Source organism: Mustela nigripes, chromosome 5 (assembly GCF_022355385.1).
Source record: "Mustela nigripes isolate SB6536 chromosome 5, MUSNIG.SB6536, whole genome shotgun sequence".
NCBI lineage: Eukaryota > Metazoa > Chordata > Mammalia > Carnivora > Mustelidae > Mustela > Mustela nigripes.
Window position 1 is genome coordinate 135379271 of NC_081561.1, and position 19328 is coordinate 135398598.

At 39.3% G+C, this 19328-nt stretch overlaps 1 protein-coding gene across 1 annotated transcript in view; it reads left to right on the forward strand.

The window, feature by feature from the left end:
• The window catches only part of ESR1 (estrogen receptor 1), a 388052-nt gene that overhangs the window by 294917 nt on the left and 73807 nt on the right, over positions 1 to 19328 (forward strand). Inside the window, exon 6 of the mRNA XM_059401273.1 lies at positions 11807 to 11945. Coding sequence (XP_059257256.1) covers positions 11807 to 11945 — 139 coding nt within the window. The remainder of the gene's footprint in view (positions 1 to 11806; positions 11946 to 19328) is intronic.

The window sequence follows — 19328 nt, forward strand, 5'->3', positions numbered from 1 at the left end:
TCTCATTCATTTATTTACCTATTCCCCCCTGCTTATTTGACAAATACTTATTTAAGGGCTTTTTCTCAGCCAGGTATGACATTAAGTACTGTTGGTATAATTTATCAAGACATAGTCCCTGTGCTCATTCTGTTCCCAGTCTCATGAGAGAGATGAATTTGTGAGTAAGCCCTGATATGGGGAAGAGTTACTATAGGAATAAGAACTTAACCTTGATGTTGAAAGAGTTGAAGTCATTAAAACAATATGCTGGGAAGAGGGGAAAACTGTGTTACAACTAAGGAACCACCTTTTCCCTAGCTTCAAAGATTAAAGTGCCCACTTCTCAGATATTTCCCTTCTGTTGGTACTTAACACAGTCATTATGGTCTTATGACATTTTCATGACATTTACGACATTTTTCTTGATTTTCTTGATTCTTCTATAGACTATGACCTTTTTGAGAACGAGAATGTTGTCCCATCTCTGTATTCACAGTACCCAGCCTCATGCCAGGTTTATATAAATTGGAGATACTCAATAGTATTTGTTGAATGTTGAGCATGACCATGTAAGAGGTACAGTGTTTACAGTTTGTATTTTTGGGGGTTAAATTGCATCTCCCCGAAAGATACACTGAAGTCCTAACCTCTAGTATCTATGAATGTGACCTTACCTACAAATAGTCTTTGCAATTAATCAAGTTAAAAATGAGATCATACTCCGTGCAGGCCCTAACCCAATGGGACTCATGTCTTTATAAAAAGAGAAAAGATACAAAGACACTCAGAGAACATCATGTGTTGTTGAAGGCAGAGATTAGAATGATGAATCTATAAGCCAAGGAATGCCAAGGATTGCCTGTAATACCAGAAGCTAAGAGAAAGGCATAGAATGGATTCTTCCCTACCATCTTTGGAGAAAGCATGACCTTGCTGACATTTTGATTTCAGACTTCTGGTCTCTAAACTGTTGTTTCCTGATTTCTGTTTTTGTTTTTGTTTTTTAAACTCCCCAGTTGACTTTGTTATAGCAGCTCTATAAAACTAATGTAGTTACTATTTATTTTTATTGAAAAATATTATTGCAGTTTCTTGTAATTCATAGGGAGTAAACATTCTTTTTTTTTTTTTAAGATTTTATTTACTTATTTGACAGACAGAGATCACAAGTAGACAGAGAGGGAGGCGGGGGGTAGGGAAGCAGACTTCCCACTGAGTGGAGAGCATGATGCAGGACTCAATCCCAGGACCCTGAGATCATGACCTGAGATGAAGGCAGAGGCTTAACACAGTGAGCCACCCAGGTGCCCCTAGAGTCAATGTTCCTGATGGAGCTCAATACCAAGCCAAGGGCCATGTTGAACTAATAAGAAATGAAATAGTTCTTGCTTTGAAGGTAATTAGCATTTAGAGAATATCTCTTAGAGGTTCTCCCAGCTACCTACCTTATCATTAGATCTGCTGTGCTTATAAAAAAAAATCCATCATGGTTTGTCTCGACTCTTAATCTTACAAAACAAACTGAGGGTTGCTGGGAGGCGGGGGGGTGGGGGGCAGGGGGGTGGGGTTATGGACATTGGGGAGGGTATGTGCTTTGGTGAGTGCTGATTCACAGACCTGTACCCCTGGGGATAAAAATACATGTTTATAAAAAATTGAAAATTTAAAAAAAAAAAAAAAGAATCCATCATGGGTTAAAGGAAAGTAGTCTCTGGCTTTCTAATTTCTTTATGGGCTCTCTCTACAGGCGTATGTATAAGGTCAGTGATACCTGACTTCAGATCTGGGTTGGAAGAGGCTGAAATGATTCTCCTTTATTTTATTGTTTGTTCTCTTTGGGGTTGAATTTCAGGTAGGTTAATGGCAAGAATGTGAGAGGCGGGGAGCTGTAGGAAGATTGGAAGTAAGGAAGCAAACTTTTCTAAATAAATCCCCTGTGTGCTTGTGGGACTCTTGGGTCCCCACTAGCCTCAGACTTGGGGCTGCCTACTCCTTCCTGGGATGGGGTCCTATGCCTTATCCTCTGGTTTTTCAGAGGAACAGTTGTTATATGATTTGATACTCAACATTTCTGGTGATTTTGCTTTGGAAGACTCCCATTTGAATGTGCTGAATTTAAGTGAAAACAATGAGAAAATAAGCCTCTTTTTTGCTCTTAATTCATTCTAGAACTAGATGTCCCCAGGTCATCAACAATAATGGATGTTCCTCTAGCAAGTGTGTGTGTGTGTGTGTGTGTGTGTGTGTGCACGTGTGTGAGAAAACACTCCCTAAGACTAAGATAATCATCAATTTTGGTTTCATTGAGTGGCTTAGGCAGTGGGGAGGCAGGAGGAGGAAATCATTGCTGCCCATTTGTTTAGGGGACTTGCTTAAAAAGAATTGTCTGCTTCCCTCTCAGTCTTTGTGTTGACGTTTATAGTGCTTCCCGGGAGCTTACAGTTATCCGGAAAACTCAAGACTGATGACAATAGTCTTTGAAATGCTTCTGTAGGTATGCTTCTAGGTGGACGGGGGAAAAAAATGTATGTTCCAAGGTACAAGTGCTTGTTGACTTTTTAAACACAGCCAATCCACGTTCTTTGTGCGTGAACCCAGCACCGCCCCACAGTGCTGGCCTTCCTGTGCATTTGCCAAGCACGTCAAAGGACAGGCTTAAGTACTTTCCTTTATAGTTTACTAAATTTTTTCCTTCTTTGGTTTGCAATCTGCTCTCAAAAACTGGAAAATCATTTCTTTTACTTTCTTCCCCTTTCTTCATTTAAGCTGAAATTGATTTTTTTTCTGGGCTAGGAAGGAAAAAAAAAAAATTAAGCGGTAGTTAATACCATTGCCCTTGCTGAATAAAAATAAAAGACTAGTTTACCTGCAAGCCGGGCTGTATCAGAGTAAAGAGCTTTTCTGTCCCTCCAAGGAGGATTTTGACATGAGAGAGTAGAAAAAAATGTATACTTTCAATAGAGAATAATTGTAGCCAATACAAGAAGTAGTAGAATTGTTTATTTGGTGGACGGAGGGAATGGTTTTTTGTGTGTGTGTTTCAAAAATTGGGAAGCTAGGAGACACTCTTAAATCCATGAGCTTCTCCAGAACTCTTCTCAAATGCTTATTGTCATGACAACCATCTCTTCACAAACCAAGGCTCTGAGTGTAATACAGATGGGGTTGGTAACAAGGTAGAGTCGCCATCTGCTTTGTTTTCTCGGAGGGACATTTTTTTTTTTTTTTTTTTTTGATCCCCAAGTCTAATCCCAATATCTGCAAGTCTTGACTTATTTTTCTTTTTGGAGTCAGATATAGTTGTGAGATTAATTCTTTTCTCCTGACAAACCACTTCCTTATCTGTCATCATGAAAATAATTTTTTGTTAAATAGAAAAAAAAAAGGGGGGGGAGATAGTTAAGTGTGTGTGGAAACATATATGTTTTAATGATTTACTCTTCTATCTGGTATGAGATGCCTTGTAATTCAATAGTACAGTCAAAAGTAAGGCCAGAAAAAGGAGGAGTAAGGCAGTCATTTCCCCAGGAAACAGGTAAAATCGTTATGGCCTTCAATATTGTATTTATGTCTGTGCTTCCTGACCTAGGGCTTCATGCAGTCTGTGGTAAGCCCTGTTGTTCTTACTGTCCAACAAAAGGAACACATCGACTCTTTAGGAGAGGAAAACGTTTCCTTATTATTAAATTTAGAGGGAAATTTGCAGAATAAATGGATGCTTACATGAGGGATGTAGCTTCATCTATCCCTTTCCCAAAGATGCAATGACATACTCAAACCTGAGGACATAATTTTTAATAAGAAAATAGTCACCATTTCACAATTCGATGATCAGAATTAAGATCTCTCCAGCCTTAGAAAAATAAGAAAATATGTACCTGGCCATTTAAAAGTGTGTTGTCAACAAAACTGCTAAATAGAAGTTCAGGGAAATATTTTACAAAGCTCCTATTTAAGGTCAAGAAAAATTTCCTTCCTTGTGTTATAATTATTTTACATATGCTACAATATATAATCCTAAACCTTAAGATCTTGAGGTGCTTTTCAAAATACCTCTACTTTTCTTACTAATCAAATAAGTTCTATAATTACCTCTCTAGATCAGACACAATTTATTTCCATATACTTTTTTTCATATCCTATGTGTTGATGTGTTTAAAAAAAATCAAATATTGCTAGGTAAGTAAAATGTAACTATAAACTACTGTATACACAAATCCATACCTAGAATCATTTATGATGAGTATACAATAAATTGGGCCTAAAGTCCAGGGGCCACCTGGCTGGCTCAGCCAGTAGAACATGACTGTTAATCTTAGGGTCCTGAGTTCAAGCCCCACATTGGATATAGAGCCTACCGTTAAAAAAAAGAAAAGAAAAATCTAGCCTAATGTCCAGAGTGGGGGGAAAAATGCTAGAAAATTTCTGAAGTGAAGTCTGAATATATTTTTCATGGGCAAGTCTAATAATTTTTCAAAGAATTGTTATAAGGGGTATGGTTCCTTGAATATAGTGTGGGGGATGGTGGTTAAAGCCAAGCAACAGTTGGGGTGCCTGGGTGGCTTGGTCGATTAAATGTCTGACCCTTGATTTTGACTCAGATCATGATCTTAGGGTCTTGGGATTGAGCCCCACACTCAGCAGGGGCTCTCTCTCTGGCCCCTGCACCCCCCCCCCCCGCCGTGTACATGCTTTCTCTCTCCCATATAAATAAATCTATATATAAAAAACCCACCATAGTTGAATTGGTAATGATGTCATAAATGTCCTCATTATATTATATGAAAACATAGTACCCTTGTCAGGCTAGAGAGTCAAGAAAGTGTGGATTTATATAGATATCATGATCTCATCATCTGTAATTCCTTCAACATACAGTCATCTTAATAAGGAGCATTTAAGATACACACCATTCATTCAAAAAACATTACTTTGGTTTACTTTAAAAACTCTGCCCTGAATTCTCCAAACTCAACTCACGGCTATCAACCATGCTCAATGTGACATTTTCAAAATATCAAATTTGTCACATTTGGTTCTTCACCTAACCACTGGTTTTTATTGCTGAGCATTGCCTGGAGAACGCTGTTTTATTTCCCAAGGCAGGTCATCACCACAGTGCAAGTTTTGTTCTCTCTCAAGACAAATAAGGAGCAGCAAATACAGAGTGGAAGTCTGCTGAGTTCAGTAGGAAACCATTAACCATTTATATTGGGGGGGTATGAATACAGCTGGATTCTGGATTTGCTAAACATCTTGAAATGCTTTGAGTGTAATAAAACCCCAAACGTGCTTTCTTTTCTCATTTCTTCACATATGTATTTTAGGAGAAATATAATCCACATGCTTTTGCTCCTTCCACTTTTAAATCATGAAAACTTTGTTTTGTAAGAGCTGTTTGATGTCCAGGAAGTCTTTTATCCTTTTTTATTAGGTTATTTTTGCATATAAATAAAAAGAAAAATATAAACAGAAAACACAACATGACTTAGGGCAAACACAAAGTGCCCAATTTAGGTTTGAAGCTCTAAATCTAAAATATTTTGAAACAAAACATTTCTTCTGGTGCTTTGCAAAAGTTGTGTTCCTTTCTATTAGGAAGAAGTTCCAGGCCTGTCGGGATGAATAGGAAGGAGAATGAATATCGCTGAGTAGGACTCTGGCACTTCAGGACTTCTGCCAAGTCCTTTACTTTTATAATAACTTGAAGTGGTAGGTCAGTCCATCTGCATTTTTCAGATGGGAAGAGCTTTCAGAGATCTTAGGTTACTGGCTGTAGGCCACAGAAGAATTTCAAGCCAGGTCTACTTGACTTTTCAGTTCATACTCTTTTCATTACTTCTGTCCTCCTCATTCCATTGGGAGGATGGGGAGGAAGGTTGGTGTACCCTCCTGATAATCAAAAAAAATTCCATGTTGGAAATAGCTTGTCATAATCGGGCCTGAGAATTGAGGGCTATTGTAACCTCAAGAAAGTGTCAGCTTGGTATTGGCAATGTGGATGTCTATTAGTGTGGTGATTGCACAAGAGCGTTGGATAAGTGGTATTGTGCCAGAGGAGGGCCTGTGCGCCCTTCCCTTTCTTACAGCAGAGAATGCACACAGAATTCTTAAAGCCAGAATGCACACAGACATGGTGATGTAGGGCAGGCTGGGGAGGAGGCCCATGCTCTTGCATTGTGATAATCTGTTGCCACTTTCATACCTTGTAACAGTGCTATGTATTTGGTGAGAGGGGTGCATTATATTTAAATGGGTTCAGCTCATTGTTTAAAAATTTTTCAGTGCTTGTATGTTGTTGGGTATAGCTTAAAGAGGTGTAGAATGGGAATCACAATTTATAAATAGGACTGCATAAAAAGAGGATCTAAGAATTTATTTGGAGGCAGGAGCTCGTATCATGGGGTACATGTCCATAGTATGACATCAAGTGGCCATTTTCTGGAGAGAAAAAAGAGAAACTATTACAAATGGAGGGCATGAAGACTGCTTAGCATTTGAACTGGGACCTAGGTCCCTCTGGTATTATCTGTTCTGTAGGCTTTCTTTCAGAAATCCCCAATTTTGTTCAGCTTGTAGCTGTCTTTATGCTATAGTTTCATGTTCCATTCTTCTCCTTCCCCCTTTCTTCTCCTCTTCTTTCTCCTTCCCCTCCCCCCCTTTCCCCTCCCCTCCCCCTCCTCTTTCTCCTCCTCCACTGAGTCTTTGGTATCCAGAGGAAGAGATGAATTATTTAAATCTCCTATTGAGTTAAAGCAATACAAAAAGCATTTAATAGGCAATTTCAAAAATGACATTTTGGAGAACATTGGGGTCATCCTATGACTGAGAACATGATTAATTTTTTCTGAAGGTCAGGAAACTAATATTTTTTTCCAGTGGATTTACTAAGGGAACCAACCACCTGGCGTCTAGTTTCGTAGTTGCTTTTTTTTTCTTCCACAGTGTTTCTACCTCACTTTACATCTCTATAGATTTATCCCATGGAAGTAAGAAATATAATTACCAGAGTACTTATTTTTCCTCATGCTTATCCTGAAGAGCCACTGTGATTTACCTTTTACCCCACTGCGGTGCAGAATTTTACAAGCATTCATATTATATTAGTCATTTTGCCTAAGGATCTCTGCACACTTTTCAATGTCACTTCTAAGAGTCGTGTCATACCCCATAAGGGAGGGTGAGGCTTGAAGGATCTCCTGTGTGCCAAGGCAAATTTAGTAATTTGTCTGGCAATCTCCAACAGAGTGGGGAAGAAGGTTTAGGGTCTCGTGTGGCCCAGGGAAGAAGGAGGACATGCCATGAGCTGCTTTCACAGTTAAAGCTAAGATAAAAATCTTATAGGAAGAACTGTTATTTTATAATGGAGGATAGAGGGAGGAATGTATTTATGTGGTAATAAAGCTGGAGATAATAGAGCCAGTTGTATGTATAAAGGGTTATTTCTCTGTGAAAGAGACCTCTCTCAACTTCATCAGAGCCCTGCCCGCATAGTCCGTGGGGAGTAGGATGTGAGGCATTTCTGTCTTCCAGGATATTCCATCTGTAGATACGCTATGACTTGATCTCTGAATGTAGGCTAGAGGAAAAGATCCATGTTTGCTTTCTTTGAAAATTCTATTTTATAAAATGAGATTTCCTTGCATCTGATTTCCTTTGGTCTCAACAAACTATACTTTTTAGGTATCCATTCTGTCTCACTGCTGTGGATTCCACAGGCTCAGGGCCCCTTGTCACTCTCATTGTTGCTAAGATGGGAGTCCCCAGGTGATGGGAGGTGAACTGTCTCTGGCTATGTCACCTGGAAAAATATCTGTCATTGGTTCCTGTGTTCCTATCCCATAAATGCTGCTCCCTCCGATCTTCACAGTGGCAACACATTCAAGTATTTGAGAAAGGCCTTGTTGAATGCCTTTATGTTATTGTAGCAGATCCAGTTGGAATTGTCCATCCTTCCTCTTGTTTATAAGGAAAATAGCTAAGGTTTGAAGCTTCTTGTCCATAGATAGATAATATAATTTCATTTGGGATTTAGGATGTTATTTGTCTCCATTGATGAATTGAGAGTCTTTATTTATTTTTTTAATAAAGTTTTTTTTTAATTTTAATTTTTAATTTTTATTTATTTATTTGACAGAGATCACAAGCAGGCAGAGAGGCAGGCAGAGAGAGAGGGGGGATGCAGACTCTCTGGTGAGCAGAGATCCCGATGTGAGGCTTGATCCCAGGACCCTGGGATCATGACCTTAGCTGAAGGCAGAGGCTTTAACCCACTGAGACACCCAGGTGCCCCCAAATCGAGAGTCTTTAATGGGCCATCTTCAGGAGCCTTCACATTCATGGGGAAGGTTGATAGTCATTTTGCACCCACACCACCTCCACTCATGCCCCAGGAACTTGCAGAGGACACTATGCAGGAGATGCATCAACCCTTGTCTGAAGGCAATACACACAGTTGGGAAAAATGACTAAACAGACTCTTTCTTTTTGAGAGATCTATATCATCTCAACAGAAGGCCCCAGCAATTCTGCTGTACTCAGACTAAGAAGTATTGCTAGCAGACCTACTTCAGACAGATTTCATAATCACTAGACTTGTGTGGTACAAATGGTTATGGTGAGCTTCTGAGGCTCCCAAGAGACCACTAAAACTGTCAGACTTAAATAGCACTGAAGATTTGAAATGAGAATTAAAAAGTATGATTCAGTTTACTATGTAAGGTTGCTACCAGAAAACACTCCTTTGGTGTTCCAAAATCGAATGGTTGTGTGGCCAACTGGGGTTCTCTCAAAGGATACTCCCCAATCTCATCCTGCGTGATTGAGGTTTCTGGAGGGTATTGAATAGCAGGGTGTACGTGTCATCATGGATGACATTATCACATGGTTATATTTTTTCCCATATAAAACAGTGAATGTCATGAAAGGAGACATCACTCTTCTAAAAGAATTGTTTATTTTAGAGAGAGAGAGAGTGAGAGAGTGAGAGAGAGCGTGGGGGGAGGAGGGGCAGAGAGCGAGGGAAAGAGAGAGTCTTAAGCAGACTTCATGCTAAGCATGGAGTCTGACACAGGGCTCAATCTCATGACCCTGAGATCATGACCTGAGCTGAAACCCAAGAGTTGGTCGCTCAACACACTGTGCCTCCTAGGTATCCCAGAAGACATCACTTTCTAATGTTAACATTTCTGAAAGGGAGTTTAATTGACAGTGTCCATTTACAATGCTATTCTGAGACTTTACCCAAAAGATTGAGGTAAAATCTTAGAGAATTAAACTTCCTAGAGAGCTTTCCTTTTAAGTACTACTCACTGGAGTCAATTTATCCCATTAGACATTGGGTACTGAGAAAAAGAAACATTTCCTGTTGCCTGAGGCAGTGTTTCTTCCAGAACAAGGTTAGTCCATTTTGACCCAGTGTACTCCAGAGGTAAATAGCTGTAGGTTGTACAGATATCTGTTCCTTTTTCTATCCAGGAGGCCTGAAAACCAGTTATGGTGTTTTAATACCCAGTCATGGTTTGTTTGTTGGTTTGTTTGTTTGTTTGTTTTTTAATGAACAGAGCTACCAATTTTTTTCTCCAGTTGCAAGCCCTGATTTCAGTGAGTGAAACTCACTCTTTACAATGGAAGACAGCTTCCCTGAGAAAGTCTACACTGTAATGGGCCTTGGAATGGTTGATTGATGTAGGAGAAGGTGCAACAAATACAGATTTTAAAAAGCAGAATTTGACCATAAGTGACTCTTAATCTCACAAAACAAACTGAGGGTTGCTGGGGGGAGGGGGGTTGGGAGAAGGGGGTGGGATTATGGACATTGGGGAGGGTACGTGCTTTGGTGAGTGCTGTGAAGTGTGTAAACCTGGTGATTCACAGACCTGTACCCCTGGGGATAAAAATATATGTTTATAAAAAATAAAAAATTTAAAAAAATTGTAAAAAAAAAAAGCAGAATTTGATAGAATCATGCATTGGGTGCTTCTGATGAATAGGCAGCCTAGCAGAATTTACAGACACAGGCATAATTAACATCAATATAATGTATGATAGTGATCTGTTAGAAGCACATGAGAAGATGTGCAACATCATTAGTTATTAGGGAAATGCAAATTAAAACCACAGAACTGGTGTGATACCTCTGTCCATCTACTAAAACATGCTATAGTTAAAAAGAAATGCTACCCCTGAAACTAATAATTTGCTATATGTTAAATAAGTTGAATTTAAATAAAGAATTAAGAAAAAAAAGACTGACCATGCCAACTGTAAGTGAGGATATGGAGCAACTAGTGCTGTCATCTGTTGCTGGTGGGAATATAAAAAGGACAATTTGGCAATTTCTTAAAAAGTGATATAAACACCTACCATCTGGTCCAGCCATCAGAGTCTTAAATATTTACACCCTCCCCACCAAAATTAAAGCCTATGTTCATACAAAAAATTAGTACATAAACTTCTCATAAAAGTTTTATTTGTAAGAGCCCCAGACTGGAAACAACCCAAATGTCCAATGAAAGAATAAGCAAATTGTATTTATTTATTGTATATTTCCATACAATGAAATACCACTCAGCGATAAAAGCAGTCAACTATTCATACAAGGAGACCATGGGTAAGCCTCAAAATAATTATGCTGAGTTACAAAAGTCAGACAGGAAGACGAGAGACTCTTAGGAATTAGATTAAAATAGTGACAGTGCATAGAAAGGAGAGGAAGAATTTTCGCATTACTTTGAAGATAGAATTAGGGGATTAGGGGATGATGACCTCAGGGGGCATAGACTCTGAGGTCTTTGTGTAGCTGGGGTTTCTCTGCATGGTTAGTCACCTATTTAGCAGTAAGGATGGCCCAACTATGTATCAGAAATGAACAGCTAATTGTTTAATACTTCAAAGCCATAGTAAAGGCTCAATAAATTGGCCGTCTTCTTCCTCTCCCTTTTCTTCCTTCTCCCCGCTCCTGCACCTCCTCCTCTTTCTTCTCCTTCACTTCTGACTCCTCCTTCCCCCTTTCTTCTCCTCCTCCCTCCACCTGTTCTCTTCCTCTTCATCATCCTCTTCCTCCTCCTCCTCTCCCGTTTCCGCTTCTCCTCTTGCTTAGTGTTGTTGTTATTATTATTATCATTAGGCATCTGCCACATTGTCAATGATGATTGGGAAAAAATTCAATCTCCCATTAAAGCTTTTATCAAAAAAGGGCACCTTATTATTTATTATCAGAAGTAATCATAACGTCACCTTTATTCCTCTGACTCACCCCCCCCAAGTTAGTTATTTACACACGCTATTTTATTAGCCTTTTTTTTTTTTTTTTTAACATAGTGTGAAGAAAAAGAAGACCATGGCTTAGGGATGAAGCAAAGAAATGGAAATTTAGTGACTTCAGTCCTTGCCTATGCTCTAATTCTTGTTTGGTTTAAGGCAGTAGTTTAAATTTCTTGTACCTAAATATCTGCAACTGAATTAGAAATGAAACATAGTAATTGCATAGGAGTATTAGAGATATCAAAGTAAAAAAAAGTCTAAGATAATAAATTATAACATGAAGTATAGAACTTTATAGAAAGTTAAGGGGGTTGTGTAAGTTCATATATTTCTAAAGATGAGATAATCAGGTACCAAGAAACTTGCGGCTACATTAATGTTCACTGATATACTAGGTTTAAAAATAGTTCCTTGGCTTTGCTGTACAGTGTGCTTCCATTACATCCATACCATCTAATAGGAATTAGACCTCACCAGTTCAAATGCCTGCTTGCATTCATTTCACTAGGAATGATGACTTTCCGTTTTAAGTCAGCAGGGTTTTCTTGTCTTGTTTTAGGCTTTGTTGATTTGAGCCTGCATGATCAGGTCCACCTTCTGGAATGTGCCTGGCTAGAGATCCTGATGATTGGACTTGTCTGGCGCTCCATGGAGCACCCAGGGAAGCTCCTGTTTGCTCCTAACTTGCTCCTGGACAGGTAAGTGACCTGACCAAAGCTTGGGGGAAGTGCATCCTTTATAATCAGCAACTTATGCCTAAACCTCTTTTATTTGGTACTCCATGAAGTGCCCAAGAACTTTATGAGATATGTTTACTTTACAAAGGGGTGAATGTGGGAGATGCAGTCTAGTGAATTTCATGGGTAGCTAAGGACAACTTTCTGCTGGAGGATGCTAGACGTCTTAATAGAAGATCCTCAGAGCAGTATGTTATTTTGAATATACACATATATAATTTGTATATTATATGTACATATACATATTAAATGAATGTTTATATATATATACACATGGGTATGCATGTTTGTATATATATATATACACATACGTATGCATGTGTGTGTGTATATATATATATATATATATACACACACACATGCATACGTATTATGTTTGTATTTATACACATCTATATAACTATGGACTCTAATTTTCTAACTCAACCTTCATCCTGTGTTACATAAATTTTAAAAAAAAGTGAATAACCTCCCTTTAATTAAGGTCTCTTTTGGCCCACATATACCCAAACCAGAATAGCCTCTTCATTTCCTTCTCCAATTTTCCTATCAGTTAAAGGAGGAAATTTGACCAGCCTTTTGAAGGCAACTCCCAGTTCTATGAATTCATAAAAGTTACTTGTTCATTTTCAAAAATGAAGATTTCAGTTTTCAAATGTGCTACCTTAGTTAATGTATTCTATTTGGGTTGACACTTCGCATACATGATGTCCTTTAAGCATCACGGCATGCCTAGGAAGCCTACCATTCACAATTGACCAGAAAGAAGCTATTTCAGAGCCATTCTGCTACTCACAAACAGCATCCAACTGGCCAGTGGGGGAGCCTAGATTGGAATTCAGGATCTGTCTGGCTTGACACTCATACTGCCTCTGTCTTATGCGCATGTTTTTCATCCTCTTTCTTGGTCAGTGATGCCTCTGTTGGTTTCCAGACATACCTAATATTTGTGGCCCACATAACAACTTGAATGGGAAAGGATCATCTTCTAGATGCTTCTTGCAAACTTCCTTTGCTTCTGCTCTGGGGCTGCCAGATTGCCTGTGATGCATCCTTCTACATTCCTTCGCTTTGGAGTGCTCCGCTACCTCCCCATCTCCTGTCCCTCTCCAGTTTTCCCCACCTCTGGCGAGCCCTGTGGAACAGAAACCGTGAAGTTTATTTAAGTACTGGAGAATTGTACAAGTGTTGGTTACCATTTTGTCTTTTTGTGTTAGATAGCTTTTGAAAAACATTGATGATACTGTTCAAGAAGCAGATTTTGTTCTAAAATGGAGTCCCGTATTAGAGTTTGTCAGAACTTTGAGGATAGCCACTAGTCTTGCTCTTTAGAACTGTGCTCACACTGTATTGTGTGTCTTCTAGAGTTTGTCTCTACTGTTCTTCCCTTCTCTCCCTTCCCCTGTTTCTCTCCTCTTGCTGTTTTCCCCCTTCCACACTCTTCTTTGTTTTCCTTTGTTTCTTCCTTCCTTCTTTTCTTCTCATCCACCTTTTCCTCCTCCAAATTCTTCTTTCTTAATTGTCTTGTGTTACAGTTGTGTGGTTCTGTGACCAAGTTATAACACATTTGCAGACCACATACAGTGCTTCCCTGATGCAGACTGGAATGTGTCTTCAGAGCTTAATTTTTTTGGATGTTCATTCATAACTGATCTTCTCCATGATTCCCCATTTCATTCCCTCCTAGGTATGCACTTTCTGAAAACAGTCATCCTGTCATTGCATTTTAAATATGAAAGGGTCTGGGACACCTGTCTGGCTCAGTCAGCAGAACGTACAACTCTTGATCTTAGGGTTATGAATTCTGGCCCCACATTGAGGGTAGAGTTTACTTAAAAAAAAAAAAAAAGTGAAATGATTTGTGACATTAACCCCACACCAAAGAACTCATTTTGCTAATGAGGTATTGATATTGCCTAGGATTTTGTCAGCCACTTGCTTCACTTTCTTTTCCACATACTTTCACTGTAAGTAGTATTCTCTCAAATCTCTTATCATGGTGTGAATGAGTGAAAGTTCTCATCTGCCTCTTTTCTTACTTTCTTCAGTTCCAGAGGAAGTTCTCACTTCCTCTAGAGCAGGATTTCTCAACTTCTGCGCTACTGACATTTTTGGTGGGTTAACACCCCTCTTCCCCAGTGATAATATCCCCAAATGTCTCTAGACATTTCTAAACATGCCCAGTGTGCAGCAATAGGGGAGGTGAAAAATTGACCCTGGTTGAGAACAACTCTTCTAGACTTTTCTATTTCAGTGCCCTGTAAGCTCTTCAGACTCACCATTATCTCTCACTCAAATATATTATCTTCCTTATGCATTTTGTTTCTTTTCTTTATTCTCTGTGTGTGTGACATCAACATTCATCTGGACACTGAAGCTATAAGGTTTGAGTTAATCATGGAGGCCACACGCCCCACCCATCATGTTACCCAGCTGTCAAGTCATTTCTGAGCCATTTCTGAAATCCATACCTCTCCTTGGTCTCCATCCTTCTGCCCCCATGTGCTCTCTGCACAGGTCCTCACTGTCCCTTCTCCAGAGTATTGCCTCTCCACTATAGTCTGTCTGTCTTGGCCACCACCCCTCTTTCCTTCTGTCCGGCCCCCACAGTGTTGCCTCTGACTTCTTTCTAAGGCTGTTATGATCTTGACACTTCCTGACTCAGCTTCAATTGGCTCTTTCTAATCCTTAGAAGAAACTGTCTAGACTTCTTATCTTGATCATTACGTCTAAACATAAACATCTGCAGAGCCAGTCAAATACTGTAAATGAGGAAGGCCAGTGGGTGCGAGTCCAAAAGGCAGTGTTGAGAATTAAGTGAAGTTGGTGAGCTCTTGTCCAGGCTAAAAACACCTGGATGCTGAATTCAGCCCGAGAGGCATCAACGTAACTACACACTTCAAGTTTTTCTGAAAGGTCCTCTGCCTTTAGAATTCCTTGTCAGCAGCTTACCCATTCTTTATGGCTCATTTTAGATATACTCTTCCATTAAACCCTTCTTCATGCCCTCCCCTCTGTAGGTGAAGGTGGCCTTTCCTTGGTCTCAGTTCTTGTGTGTGGTCTGCTCTCACCCCCCGGCCACCATGCAGATATTGCGATGGCGTGTCTTCTCTTCCTTACCTGCTCGCAAGCTTCTTGTGGGCAGGAACCAGAGCTTGTTCACCCTTTTGTTACCTCTGAAACACAAAGTCTTCTATGATTCTCCAGTAAGTGTTTGTTAATCTCATGGGCTGTGGTCACCTGAGAGTAACTTGTGGCCATCAGTAGAATTTACATCATCGGATGGTCATTTCAGCTATTTTGTCATCAAACTCACTCACTTCTTTTTTTTTTTTTCTTTCAAGATTTTATTTATTTATTTGACAGACAGAGATTACAAGTAGACAGAGAGGCATGCAGAGGGAGAAGAGGAAGCAGGCTGCCCGCTAAGCAGAGAACCCACTGCAGGGCTCCATCCCAGGACCCTGGGACCATGACCTGAGCTGAAAGCAGAGGCTTTAACCCACTGAGCCACCCAAGTGCCCCAAACTCATTCACTTCTTATTCATTGCTATTCATCAATTCCTGGTTTGGTCCCATAAAGACTTAACAGAAATTAAAATCCGTCTGTTTTGAAAGGATTTTTTTAAATTAGTAATTTGGCTAAGGCTTACACACTGCTTCTACTCCGCAGACCTGTTCTGCAGCTTCTGAATTCCAAACAGGGATAAACTGCTTCTTATTTTTTCCCATAACTAGAGCCACTATCGAGTAAACTCCTCAAGATGTTAATGGATTTAAGGACACCAGGCACATTTTAGTGATTATAAAGGTATATAAATACATGTAAATTATATAAATAATATAAAACATAAAAAATAAAATTTGATTTATAATATAAAATTTTCTATACTTTCCTAGTTAACATGCACCCAAATATCAGGAAATGTCCATATTATAACATTACCCTTTCTATTGGGGGGGATGACTCCCTGTGATGGCACTGATCTATGCATAACAATAAAAATACGTGACCAGCAGCCCATTTGAAGTTCTATCTACCTGTAAGATGGTTTTGAGTGATAGCTGAGAACAACTGTTTATGTTTTTACCTTGTAGGCTCCTAACCCTCTTAATAACATCCAACTCTCTGATTAGCATAAATCACTCTGTCCTTCCTCCCTGTTGGTCTTTTCCCAACAGTGTGTGCCCAGTAAACACGGTTTGTAAAAAACGGTAGAAAACCCTAACTGTCAAAGCTTAACTGACAGCTGGTAAGCACAAAATGAACGGTAGAGTCCTCCTCTTAATTTTAGCTCTGGCTTTGTGACACAGCCTTTGAAAAGTCAGCCACCTCCACAGGCTGTTTACCTCTGCATAGAAACAGGGAAAAGGGAAAACCAGGAGTTCCACGCAGTCCCGTCACCCACGGATTACCAACACCGCTCCCTGGAGACGGGGCTTATCTGTGATTGATTACAGTGATGTCCCGTTCTCTCAAACCTTGTGCCTTGCAAGGCCATCAGGAGAATAAAATTTGTCCCGGTCATGCCTTGTAATTACTGAGAGGTTAGTACTGGCACATGAGGTTTAGTGATTACAGGAATATAAAAACCTGCTGGGCTGGCATCCCACATTTGTGAACGGAGGACATATTTCCTATCTTGAGTCTATTTAAAAAGAGTTATTGCCTGATTTACTCCCCGATGACAACCCATGATATCTTGATACTGGTAGTTCAGAGCTTTCCTGGTAGTCATATGCTCGGAGGCTAATTTTACCCTTGGCGTGCTTAGCCTGCCCACACTTTCCAGTTCTTCCCTGTGTCCTGCAGCAGTGAGTTCCAGGCTCTAAGTGCAGTCATCTCTTCCTGCGAAAACCAAGAAATAAAGGTTATTATAAGGTATAAATAAAGAACCCAGTAATTTCTCGCACTGTGTGTGTGTTTTACAAGAGCAAAGTTAAAGATAATAAGAACGCCTGTGAAAGTAATCGGGAAATGGAGAGAACTATTTTCCATTCTAGCACCTAATCCTCTGGTGTGTTTTGGCACCAGAAAATACAAAATATGTCCTCTGTGTCAACTAGGAATGCATCTCTTCGTTTAGTCCTGCTCGAGTGCCCACATTGGAAAAATATAGACCTAAAAACAGAAGCAAAAATGCTCAACCTATATCATCTTTGGTGGGGTCTCTTGTTCTTGCAGGAGTGCCATTTACAATGCTGGAAGGCAGATGTAATGTTAGAGGAAACAATGTAAATTGCGTGTTCAGTAGGACTATCCAGTTTCCAAGGGGCAGTCTAATTCTGTTTTGCTGGCGCCGTCAGTGCTAACAAATTCTGAGAAATATTTGCGGATTTCTCAGTGAAGCCAAAGCACTGCTTCGGGTCCTGTTCACTCTCAGAGAAGAAAACTGTTCATCCGTTTGAAGAGCAGGGCTTAATTCGACAAGCAGAATATTCCCTTCACCCAGCTTCTGGCCAGAGGGTTGTTGACCTAACTCTTCCCCTCGCTCCTGCTTCAGGAGGCTCTGCCTGTAGGAAATAGTATCGAGCAGCAGAAAGTTCTACTTGGAGGCATGGAATAGGAATGAGTTCTCTTCCTTAAGAGAAAAACAGGTTGCTGCACCAGAGAGAACATTTGGCCTCTTCTACTAAATAGCAGACTGTTTCCAGATGATACATTCATTTTAAATGGAAAAGAAAAAGTCATTTTCTAGAAGCAAGAACATTTCTCAGTTTGGCTTGTTTATTGTAAATATTTCAGGAAAAAAACATGTAAGATAAAAACATACAAATAAAACAGTGCTTCCAGCAACACTGTTATGGGCCCTTTTTCTAAAAAAAAAATAATAATAATTTTTTTTTTCCTGTGTAAAGCTTGGTGTAAATTCTTGCAGATTCTTTACTTGGAAGAGTAAAAAATAAAGTTCTGGAATAACTTGATGAATTCAGAATGTAATCTGTCCAAAGGTTTCTCAAATATGAAGAGAGGGACCTCTCTATATATTCCCTTTGCAGATTTCTCCTCTCTCAAGCCTTCTCAAGAGGAAGAAGCTTGTAAAAAATGTGTGCCACCTGGAAGGGAGCATTAGAGGAGCTGGGGACACAGGTGCAGTGGGAAGGGTGAGGGACAAGTGATCCACCCATGGGAAAAGTCAGTCCTGGACCGGAGACAGTTTTCATGACTCTGGGAGTTCTGCTGGATGCCCTCTATAACTTTCCAGGTGTGCTTTGGTTTGCATAACTGTTTGCTTCATTCATATCTCAAGAAATGTATTCATGACCTTTTTTCCACTCTACTTTATAGAATTGGATTAAAAAAGAAGAAAAGAGGACAACATTTATTTAACTTCTTCAGTGAGTGCAATACAGTGATGGGTTTTCTTCTATGCTGTATCTCATTAACTGTATGAGCATACAGGTTAGAAAGATTACTTATATTCTGACCCTGGATCCCTTGGTTCTTTCCAGTTCTGAGTCCTTAATGACTGAACAACAGATGCCAATTGACTGATTTGTCAAAGTGTTTCATTTAACATGCTGACAAACCCTGGGAATATGACATTGTAAACGGTACTGGAGAAAAATTGAGGCAAAAAAAAAAAAAAAAAAAAAGAGAGAGAGAGAGAGAGATTAGCAACCTGCTATTATTACTGCTTACCTGTGATTGAAAATGAATCAAAATATTTATCGGACTAAAACCAAGTTGCATTATACACTTTAAATGGGGTAATTATATGATGTGTGAATTTTATCTCATGGAAGATATTAGACACACACATACATGCGTGTGGGTGCATACAGGAATTTCAGGAAAAGTCATCTTGACCATCAATTCATGAAGGCATGTGTAGGGGTTCTATTGAAAAAGGCAGAAAAAATAAACATTGAAACCAAGGTTTCTCCTTAAAAACAAAGGCAACTAAGTAGCTCTATATTATAAACCTTGCTAAGCCCCAAGTCTTTAATTTCTCAAAAGGAATAAGCCTGTAAACAGTAAGGATCCGCTCAATGTAAAATTGCTCTGGAGGAGAAGGCAGAATTCCAACCCAAGAATTAATCCTGTGTAGGAGGTTAATTTGACTTCTTACATTTCTATGTACCACATTATTTTCGTATTTACCATTAATTATTAACAATTAAACATCAGCTTAATGTACTTAAATATAATCAAAATAGTACTTTTGACAGTTTAATTTTAAAATATCTTAATATTATGTAAGGCATACATACTACACAGGAATAATCAAGTAATCCCCTTCAGATCTGCTTTCATCGTGGGTACCTCTTCATAGTCGGCATCAAAAATTCTGATTCTCATTCATTTTAATGAGTCACATTAAAACCCAGTGATAAAGATGA